The sequence below is a fragment of the Gobius niger genome (genome assembly GCF_951799975.1).
Source record: "Gobius niger genome assembly, chromosome: 3".
In the NCBI taxonomy this organism is placed as follows: Eukaryota; Metazoa; Chordata; class Actinopteri; order Gobiiformes; family Gobiidae; genus Gobius; species Gobius niger.
Window position 1 is genome coordinate 250,688 of NC_136854.1, and position 11,485 is coordinate 262,172.

At 47.0% G+C, this 11,485-nt stretch overlaps 1 protein-coding gene across 1 annotated transcript in view; it reads right to left on the reverse strand.

Moving 5' to 3' along the window:
• The window catches only part of LOC306960546 (NLR family CARD domain-containing protein 3-like), a gene marked incomplete at both ends in the record, with an annotated part of 36,705 nt that extends 31,317 nt beyond the window's left edge, over positions 1 to 5,388 (reverse strand). The window contains 2 exons of the mRNA XM_079552979.1: positions 1,856 to 1,957; positions 5,318 to 5,388. Of these exons, the coding sequence (XP_079409105.1) occupies positions 1,856 to 1,957; positions 5,318 to 5,388 (173 nt within the window). The remainder of the gene's footprint in view (positions 1 to 1,855; positions 1,958 to 5,317) is intronic.
• Positions 5,389 to 11,485: the final 6,097 nt, after the last annotated feature.

Genomic DNA, 11,485 nt, shown 5'->3' on the forward strand with positions numbered 1-11,485 from the left:
TCATACCCACACACTTTCCACCCACCTTCACATACCCACACACTTTCCACCTGCCCTCCCACACCCACACACTTTCCACCCGCACCCACCCACATTCCCAAACCCACACACTTTCCACCCGCACCCACCCACATTCCCAAACCCACACACTTTCCACCCGGCCTCTCATACCCACACACTTTCCACCCGGCCTCTCATACCCACACACTTTCCACCCACAACCACCCACATTCCCATACCCACACACTTTCCACCTGCCTTCACATACCCACACACTTTCCACCCAGCCTCTCATACCCACACACATTCCACCCGCACCCACCCACATTCCCATACCCACACACTTTCCACCCGCCTTCACATACCCACACACTTTCCACCCGGCCTCTCATACCCACACACTTTCCACCCACATTCCCATACCCACACACTTTCCACCCACACCCTCCCGCCCTCCCATACCCACACACTTTCCACCCGCCCTCTCATACCCACACACTTTCCACCTGCCCTCCCATACCCGCACACTTTCCACCCACACCCACCCACATTCCCATACCCACAAACTTTCCACCCGCACCCACCCGCCCTCTCATACCCACACACTTTCCACCCGCACCCACCTGCCCTCCCATACCCACACACTTTCCACCCGCACCCACCCACATTCACATACCCACACACTTTCCACCCGCCCTCTCATACCCACACACTTTCCACCTGCCCTCCCATACCCGCACACTTTCCACCCGCACCCACCCGCCCTCTAAAACCAACACACTTTCCACCCACACCCACCAACATTCCCATACCCACACATTTTACACCCGCACCCACCAACACTCCCATACCCACACACTTTCCACCCACATCCTCCCGCCCTCCAATACCCACACACTTTCCACCCACCCTCTCATACCCACACACTTTCCACCCGCACCCACCCACCCTCTCATACCCACACACTTTCCACCCACACCCACCCACCCTCATACCCACACACTTTCCACCCACACCCACCCACATTCCCATACCCACACACTTTCCACCAACATCCTCCCGCCCTCCAATACCCACACACTTTCCACCCACACCCACCCACATTCCCATACTCACACACTTTCCACCCGCACCCACCCACATTCCCATACCCACACACTTTCCACCAACATCCTCCCGCCCTCCAATACCCACACACTTTCCACCCACAGCCACCCACATTCCCATACCCACACACTTTCCACCCGCACCCACCCACATTCCCATACCCACACACTTTCCACCCACATCCTCCCGCCCTCCAATACCCACACACTTTCCACCCGCACCCACCCACCCTCTCATACCCACACACTTTCCACCCGCACCCACCCACCCTCTCATACCCACACACTTTCCACCCGCACCCACCCACATTCTCATACCCACACACTTTCCACCCACATCCTCCCGCCCTCCAACACCCACACACTTTCCACCCGCACCCACCCACATTCTCATACCCACACACTTTCCACCCACATCCTCCCGCCCTCCAATACCCACACACTTTCCACCCGCACCCACCCACATTCTCATACCCACACACTTTCCACCCACATCCTCCCGCCCTCCAATACCCACACACTTTCCACCCGCACCCACCCACATTCCCATACCCACAAACTTTCCACCCACCCTCTCATACCCACACACTTTCCACCCGCACCCACCCTCACCCCTCACTCCCACATCCATGAGTCTGTGACTGAGCTCGTCACTCGTTACTTATGCCAAACTTCTAAATGTGCTTTAAAGTGGAAACACAGTGAGTGTTGGAGCTGACTCTGACATGGAGGACAGTGGTGGATCTCACCTCTGAGATTCAGGCCGGTCAGTCGCTTTAGAGGCAACGGCTTTGTCCTCTCTGACCTCTGGCTCCTCCATCGTGTGTCCAGTTCTGCCTCTGAGGCTGAAGCTGAAACAGACCAGGGATTGTAAAGATGTAAGGATTGTAAGGAAATCTGAACAAACGTCTGACTCATGCTTTGCTCACACGCTACAGAACATGAAGACCATGTCAGTGAGATGAGCTGATACACAATGGTGACACCATAATCATTCTGTACATAATGTGATGTAGAGATAATATACAGAGATAATATACAAACACAGATATGCAGTGTCATCCTCTCTGTGCAGAGGAGCAAGACGAGTAGTCTTGTGTTTTTTATTTGCTATGTGAAATGTGATGTTTCCGTCCATCTTCTAAAATGCACATTAAACCTTACTCATAAAAACAACCTCAAGCCGCAGATAAACCTGTGCAGATTAAGGCTTTAAATGCATATTTCCCTGTGTCCATCAGAATCAGAAAAGTTTTTATTGCCATTGTTTGAGAACAGGTTCACAAACTAAGACTTTTGTTGGTGCAGATGTGCAACATATAACATATAGCAAGAATTTAGATAAAAAATAAGACATCAAACTTTAAACTATGAGAGTAGAGGGGACATGCATAAAGAATATTAAAATAAATAAGATAAATAATAAAAAGTAAAATGTTGAAAGATGATAATAATTGACCAACAGTGAGATTATATTGACAGATGTGTAGGTGTATAAAGTGATAAAGTGATATAAGGTGATAAAGTGATAGTAGCGGCTCTAAGTGTGGACACACCACACAGTGCAACAGAGCAGATTACATTTTGTATTTGTATTTTTTATTTATTTGCAAGGGACAGTGCATTTACACAAAGTACAGTATACTTAAAATGCAGGATTATAGCTCAAGCTAGTTTCCATCCTCTGTCCCCAACCAGACCAGGCCCGGCTACACCACACACCCCTCACTCTGCACATTCACCCCTTTACTCACTCACACAGTCCTATACCCTCTAAAACCCACACACTTTCCTCCCGCACCCACCCACATTCCCATACCCATACACTTTCCACCCGCACCCACCCGCCCTCCCATACCCACAAATTTTCTAGCCGCACCCACACACATTCCCATACCCACACACTTTCCACCCGCCCTCCCATACCCACACACTTTCCACCCACAACCACCAACATTCCCAAACCCACACACTTTCCACCCGCCTTCACATACCCACACACTTTCCACCCGGCCTCTCATACCCACACACTTTCCACCCGGCCTCTCATACCCACACACTTTCCACCCGGCCTCTCATACCCACACACTTTCCACCCGGCCTCCCACACCCACACACTTTCCACCCGCACCCACCCACATTCCCAAACCCACACACTTTCCACCCGCCTTCACATACCCACACACTTTCCACCCGGCCTCTCATACCCACACACTTTCCACCCGGCCTCTCATACCCACACACTTTCCACCCACCTTCACATACCCACACACTTTCCACCTGCCCTCCCACACCCACACACTTTCCACCCGCACCCACCCACATTCCCAAACCCACACACTTTCCACCCGGCCTCTCATACCCACACACTTTCCACCCACCTTCACATACCCACACACTTTCCACCTGCCCTCCCACACCCACACACTTTCCACCCGCACCCACCCACATTCCCAAACCCACACACTTTCCACCCGCACCCACCCACATTCCCAAACCCACACACTTTCCACCCGGCCTCTCATACCCACACACTTTCCACCCGGCCTCTCATACCCACACACTTTCCACCCACAACCACCCACATTCCCATACCCACACACTTTCCACCTGCCTTCACATACCCACACACTTTCCACCCAGCCTCTCATACCCACACACATTCCACCCGCACCCACCCACATTCCCATACCCACACACTTTCCACCCGCCTTCACATACCCACACACTTTCCACCCGGCCTCTCATACCCACACACTTTCCACCCACATTCCCATACCCACACACTTTCCACCCACACCCTCCCGCCCTCCCATACCCACACACTTTCCACCCGCCCTCTCATACCCACACACTTTCCACCTGCCCTCCCATACCCGCACACTTTCCACCCACACCCACCCACATTCCCATAATCACAAACTTTCCACCCGCACCCACCCGCCCTCTCATACCCACACACTTTCCACCCGCACCCACCTGCCCTCCCATACCCACACACTTTCCACCCGCACCCACCCACATTCACATAACCACACACTTTCCACCCGCCCTCTCATACCCACACACTTTCCACCTGCCCTCCCATACCCGCACACTTTCCACCCGCACCCACCCGCCCTCTAAAACCAACACACTTTCCACCCACACCCACCAACATTCCCATACCCACACATTTTACACCCGCACCCACCAACACTCCCATACCCACACACTTTCCACCCACATCCTCCCGCCCTCCAATACCCACACACTTTCCACCCACCCTCTCATACCCACACACTTTCCACCCGCACCCACCCACCCTCTCATACCCACACACTTTCCACCCACACCCACCCACCCTCATACCCACACACTTTCCACCCACACCCACCCACATTCCCATACCCACACACTTTCCACCAACATCCTCCCGCCCTCCAATACCCACACACTTTCCACCCACACCCACCCACATTCCCATACTCACACACTTTCCACCCGCACCCACCCACATTCCCATACCCACACACTTTCCACCAACATCCTCCCGCCCTCCAATACCCACACACTTTCCACCCACACCCACCCACATTCCCATACCCACACACTTTCCACCCGCACCCACCCACATTCCCATACCCACACACTTTCCACCCACATCCTCCCGCCCTCCAATACCCACACAATTTCCACCCGCACCCACCCACCCTCTCATACCCACACACTTTCCACCCGCACCCACCCACCCTCTCATACCCACACACTTTCCACCCGCACCCACCCACATTCTCATACCCACACACTTTCCACCCACATCCTCCCGCCCTCCAACACCCACACACTTTCCACCCGCACCCACCCACATTCTCATACCCACACACTTTCCACCCACATCCTCCCGCCCTCCAATACCCACACACTTTCCACCCGCACCCACCCACATTCTCATACCCACACACTTTCCACCCACATCCTCCCGCCCTCCAATACCCACACACTTTCCACCCGCACCCACCCACATTCCCATACCCACAAACTTTCCACCCACCCTCTCATACCCACACACTTTCCACCCGCACCCACCCTCACCCCTCACTCCCACATCCATGAGTCTGTGACTGAGCTCGTCACTCGTTACTTATGCCAAACTTCTAAATGTGCTTTAAAGTGGAAACACAGTGAGTGTTGGAGCTGACTCTGACATGGAGGACAGTGGTGGATCTCACCTCTGAGATTCAGGCCGGTCAGTCGCTTTAGAGGCAACGGCTTTGTCCTCTCTGACCTCTGGCTCCTCCATCGTGTGTCCAGTTCTGCCTCTGAGGCTGAAGCTGAAACAGACCAGGGATTGTAAAGATGTAAGGATTGTAAGGAAATCTGAACAAACGTCTGACTCATGCTTTGCTCACACGCTACAGAACATGAAGACCATGTCAGTGAGATGAGCTGATACACAATGGTGACACCATAATCATTCTGTACATAATGTGATGTAGAGATAATATACAGAGATAATATACAAACACAGATATGCAGTGTCATCCTCTCTGTGCAGAGGAGCAAGACGAGGATAAAAGGAACTGTCAGCGGAGGTCTGGACTTCACTTCTCTCTTTCTGAAGTCATCAGCTGGTTTTACTTCTTTGTATCTCGGAACAACAGCAATAAACGCCTTATCTTTAAGACAATTTCTATCTCCATTTCTATATCATCTATTTTGGCTATTTCCAAATATCTGTTCTCACATGATACAAGAGAGCCCCCCCCCCCGAGAGGAGGCCTGTGTCCTGGCACCTGTGAGTCTTTGGTTTAAACAAGTCCGACATGGGAGGCGGGGCTAATTTAACATTGAACACTTTGTAAACGAAACCATCTGAGGTTTTGTTCCTGCAGGAGTTCACATTTATTTATTTATTTAACCAGGATAGTCCCACTGAGCTTAAGCATCTCTTTTTCAGGGGAGTCCTGGCCCCAGAGGGGATTTTTTTGTACATGTTTTTAGTGGTAGTACCCGGAGGAAACCTATGCAGACACATGCAACATGCAAACTCCACACAGAAAGGCCACATCCAGGTCGAACCCGGGACCTTCTAGCTGTGAGGCTTGAGCGCTAACCGCTGCGCCACCGTGCCGCCCAAGCCGCTACTTCCCATTTTTCCTGTCGTTACACTATGACAGAGTTTCCCTGTGCAGCGTCACGGGGGGGCAGTGACATTTGTGTTCCCCTGTGCAGCTGCTGCTCTGTGTGCAGGGACCAGCTCAGACGGGACGATCCCAGACCCGCTGCCTCTTGGATCATTTTAACTTTTGACTATTGCTGTTGCCCACATTAGCTATTTTAACCTTTAATGTTGTGGGTTTGTAATTTCAGAACTCTTAGTCTATTTTTCATCTTAAGGCGAGACACTGCAGGTGAATAGGGAAAAAATGTACATTTACAGATATCAATTTGAAGCTGTTGCTGTCGATCACTGGCATAAATGTGAGAAGAAAATACATTGCAAGTTTTCTGTTATTTTATCTTTTCATATAAGAACAAGGTGTTTTATGCCTAAAAATGCACCAAATTTCCCATCTTTTCGGCGACAAAATCTGAATAATGGACAGAGCTACATTCAAATGTATGGTTTCACTTTAGTGATGAATGAGTTGCCAAGACTTTTTCACAGGGGATTTTAGATTTCTTGTTTAGTTTTAAAATAAGCTGTTTTTTAGTGGAAGAAATTGTAAAAATGTAATTTTCGCCTTATTTTTTTACATTCAAAACTCAATAAATGGGATTAAGGGATTAAATAATAAAAAATCCCTCTGAAAAAATCTTCCAAATATTGTTCAGTCCAAGGCTGGAAAATGTGAAGTCTTTAGGTCCGACTGACGTGGACATAGTGTCGCCACAATGACAGAAACATGTGTTTTGAGAAAAAATATTTAACCATGTTATTGTGAAGATTAGGCATATTTTCTGTTTCCGGGTGAAAGCTTATATGTTCAGAGACCAATTTGGCCCAAAACCTGAAAACTGAAAAAATTGAGTTTTGCCTGTAGTGTCTCCCCTTAAATTGTAAACATTTTAATTGTTTGTCTCCATTGCAGTCATACCAAAGTGCTCTCAGTGACATCTCCCTGTTTGTACCACACTGATGTCAAAAATCCTTTGTCTTTGTTTTGTGTTCGAGTATATGAAGGAAGTCTCCATTGTTCACACCATACACTTAAATATTTAACATCACTAGTAACTTTGTAAAGAATAGTCATCATCATACAACAACTTACATAAATAATAAGTAATTATGATTAAAATAACGGAGACGTTGTACGTACCTCTGCTCAGGAACAGGGCGAGCTGCTGTTGTGAAGCACTTCCTAAAAAATGAAAATGGGAAGTGATTCCGTCTATGTTGACATGTTGAAAGTGCTGTTTCTGCAGTATTCAGACTGATTCAGCAACAATACTTACCTCCCTTGTCAAACTGAAGTATTGCAGTATTTGTGAGTTTACAAACACATGAGAATCCGTCTTCCAATTGTGGGAGTGTTTACAGGACCCCCAATTTCAGAAGACACACAAAGTGGGAAGAAAAGTATTTTTGTCAACACATTTAATGACATGGATTACTTTCTAAATATGCAGGTATGTAGTTTGAATTCCTCTGAAGGTCTTTTCATTTGTTGGTGATTAGCTCCTCCCCTTTGTTGCTGCATCCAGTGCGGGCTCCCAATTTTACGAGTCTACACGGGGTTTCTCAGGTTCCACTCTTCTTCTACTTATAGACCCTTTAACTGCTGACATCATCAGTTACATCATCTGGAGGCAGGAAGTGATCAAGAGAAATAAGATTAAACTAAAACTAGCGATTACAAGTGTAAAACTACAACTAAAAATGTGGTCTTGTTGTGGCTGAAGGTGCAAGACCAAGAGGAATGACATTTGAGACGATAAAATAAGGTTTATTTGATATTTCCAAAAACATTTGTTTATCGTTACCATGACAACAGCTCCAATGGAAATAGATGGGAATCTAACTTCCTGCCTCCAGCTAAGCTCTGAATGTTTACAAACAATTAAAGGGTCTATGGCAGGGGTCGGCAACCCGCGGCTCCGGCTCTTTCATCCTTACACTGCGTCTCTGAGTGGCTTGGGAAAATAAAAAAAAATAATAAAAAAAACTAAATATTTAATTGAAGTGTGTTTTATTTGTGTTAATTCTTTAATATTTTAGTTCTAAATTGGAAGATTATTGTGTTCTTGACATGTTAGAATAAATATATTTTATTGTTTTTCGTCGCTCAAAATAACCGTCATACCCGGTATACCCGCCAAAACGCCGGCTTTTCCTCCTCCTGCGGTCGTTCCTCCTGATGTTTGGGAGCCAGTCCCTGCCACCCCTTTTGCCCCCCCGCTGGAGAACCCCACTGTTATATATTTGTCCCGATTTTCCCCGCGTTTGTGGGGAAAAAAGGGACAGTAAGAAGCGCTTTTCCCGCGGTCCCTGAATGCATCTCCCACGCTGCCTCCACTGACCAAAACAACAGCGCGTGGTTCCAGCAGCTACACCACAGATAAGTTAAGGCTTATTTACAACAACCTTAGACGCGTAAAGCAAGCGGCGATGGGCGCGGGGCAGGTGGAGACAGGCCTGTGTTTGTGGATTATAAAGTTTTTCCAACTGGAGCTGAGGACTGACCAGACGCGTGAGAGTCATTGGATAAAGAGGTTTAAGAGCAGCGAGTTCGACGGATCCCAGAAGATCGAGTGCACAGTGAGTGTAGTGTTTTTATGCTTTTCTGTGAAGTAAAGTCAGCCCAAATTGTGCGGCTATTGCACGGACTTATCTGACATGAAGCGCGTGCGTTTGTTGATGCGTTTGCCCGTGTTACACGTTGACAGGAGCGGGTTGAACTGGTGTGACTGTCCCATAGACTGAAAAACTATTGCTATTCTTCAGTATATGGACAGGCCGGAGCTGGTGTATTTGCTTTTTGTTTAACCCGATTTGGCAAGAGCCCAACGAGTCAGGGGCGCACGGCGGAGCGAGACGTCCCTGCTCCGCCTCCTCCGGTGTGCGCGGCAGGCGCACACCACATTCGCCCAATTCTTGACAGATTTTTGACAGAACGCGACAATTCGCAGCAGAACGCAACAGCGCGCAACAGCTGCAGCAGTGCGGGACGCATATTCGTGACCGTGCGTAATAATTCGTGCCATTAATCGTAACACGCAGTAACAGGTCGCAACAGTTCGCGGCGGTGCGTGAAACCTCTACCCTGTATCACCCACATTCGTGATCCTGTGCCACGAATGTGGATTCGTGGCATTCGTGACTTGTCGTCGTTATGTGTAAACCCAGCGTTAGATGTTAAAAAGTATTTGCGGCTCCCAGAGTTTTATTTTCCGTGGAAACCGGATCAAATGGCTCTTTCGGTGTTAAAGGTTGCCGACCCCTGGTCTATGGGGTCGATGATAAGAGGGAGTTCTCAGTGGAATTTCTGATTCTGCTTTTTGAATGACTTTTCATTTGTTGGTGATCATTTCCTCCCCCTTGTTGCTGCGCTCGGTCCGGGATCTCAGTTCTGGGAGTCTCTTCTGGAGATTTCTCTGGTTCCACTCTGTGAATGTCTTTTTATTGGTTTTAGGCGAACTCTTCCCTCTTTTTGGTTTGGTTTGTTTCATGTTTTGTTTCTCTTAATGGACAATGGGGCAAATAAGTATTCGGACAGGAAACATTTGACTCTAGTAATTGTCAACCAGGGTGACATTACAAAGTACTGCGATATACTTTTGTTTGGTGTCCAAATACTTATCAGCTAAATATTTTTTTTCTAAATGCAGGAAATTACAAATACATTATTTAAAAAAAAAGTGATATCTCGATTTTTTTCCCAAAAATAAAATGTTACTTTGGTTTAATTTTTATTTTTTACTCAATGAACAGCATGGGCTCATTTCATTTAATCACAAAACAAACCAAAATAACAAGTCAAAGTTCCACTGTGATAGACAATATATTTACAAATATGAATGAAGACATTGTTATGTGCGGGATTTTGATGACAGACATTAGTGATCATCTACCCATTTAATCAATAATTAGATTACTACAACAGCAAGAAGAAATTGATCATTAACAGCCCAAGAGGAAATAATTGAAGACCTTAAAAAATAGAAGTGGGAACTTAAACTACAACTGTTCTAAAATGTCTAATATTTGTTTCTTTTCTCTCAGAAAGAAATTCCCAAATTCTAGCTGCCAATGCTCTGGTATACTTCACTGTAATCATGTGAAATTCACTACACTTGGTGTACACCTTGGGGACAACATCTGTGTAAAGCAGCTAATCTGTAAAGCAAGGGGTTTGGGTGCTATGGGTGTTTTTGTATGTAATAGGGCTATTCGGTGCCACTGCTACACAGTGCCAAACTGTGTTTTTTACATTTTAGGACTACTTCGACCATAAAAAACACATTTTCATATTTTGATAGAAGCAATAGACCCTTCTAGCACTTTGCTTTCCAATTTTTTGAAATGTTCATATTTTCCAATTTCAGATACACCATGTAATTTAGTCATTAAGGTGGATTACATAAATGGTCTTTAGAGACTTTTTATGAATGACAAATTATGTAAATTAACAATACAAAATGACAAAAAGGTGCTATTTTTTGCAAAAAAAAAGAATAAAACAATAATATAAGGGCACATCTATGGGATTTATTCAATTAGAGAGAATATTTGGCACAATTAGTGCAAATAAGATGAACATAACAGAAAATTAAAGCTGCGCGCGGCGATAAAGACCCTCGACCCTGGCGCACTGCCCCCTTGCGACCACCCCCTGAGCTGTAACTACATAGTAATGTGGGCCTGATGATTAAACTACCGGGTAGAAATTCGTTCCCAGTACACCACTGGAGGAGATTGCTCAATTCAGGTCATGTGTCCCCCATACACTTTTTTCAATTGTTTTCGACATTGTCCCCAGTGTTGCCTCAGTTTTTTCCCTACGATCCCACAATTTCTTTGTCTTTAGTTTGCATATTCTGGAAGCGTTCTTTCCACATTTTTCAAGACAAATGCTAGCCGACCTGGTCAAAAATTATCTTATGAAATGCCCCGCGCTCATGTGTTTGGACAAGTCTGCAGCGGCCCATGGGTGGACTAGCTACCTCCTTCACCTAAGACGACCACACTATCACTGAGCTATAAGTCCACACAAACATGGGCCTGATGAGGGCGAGGATTCTATAAATTCACGGGCCGAAATTAGGTCCCAGCACCCCACTGGAGGAGAGGGGTTATTTTCCTGTTTTTAACGAGGGTGGAACTATAGGCAGTGATTCATGTTCTTCTCAGTAAGTGCAGAGTCCAAAAGAAAAAAAAAGAAAAAAAATTGTCAAAG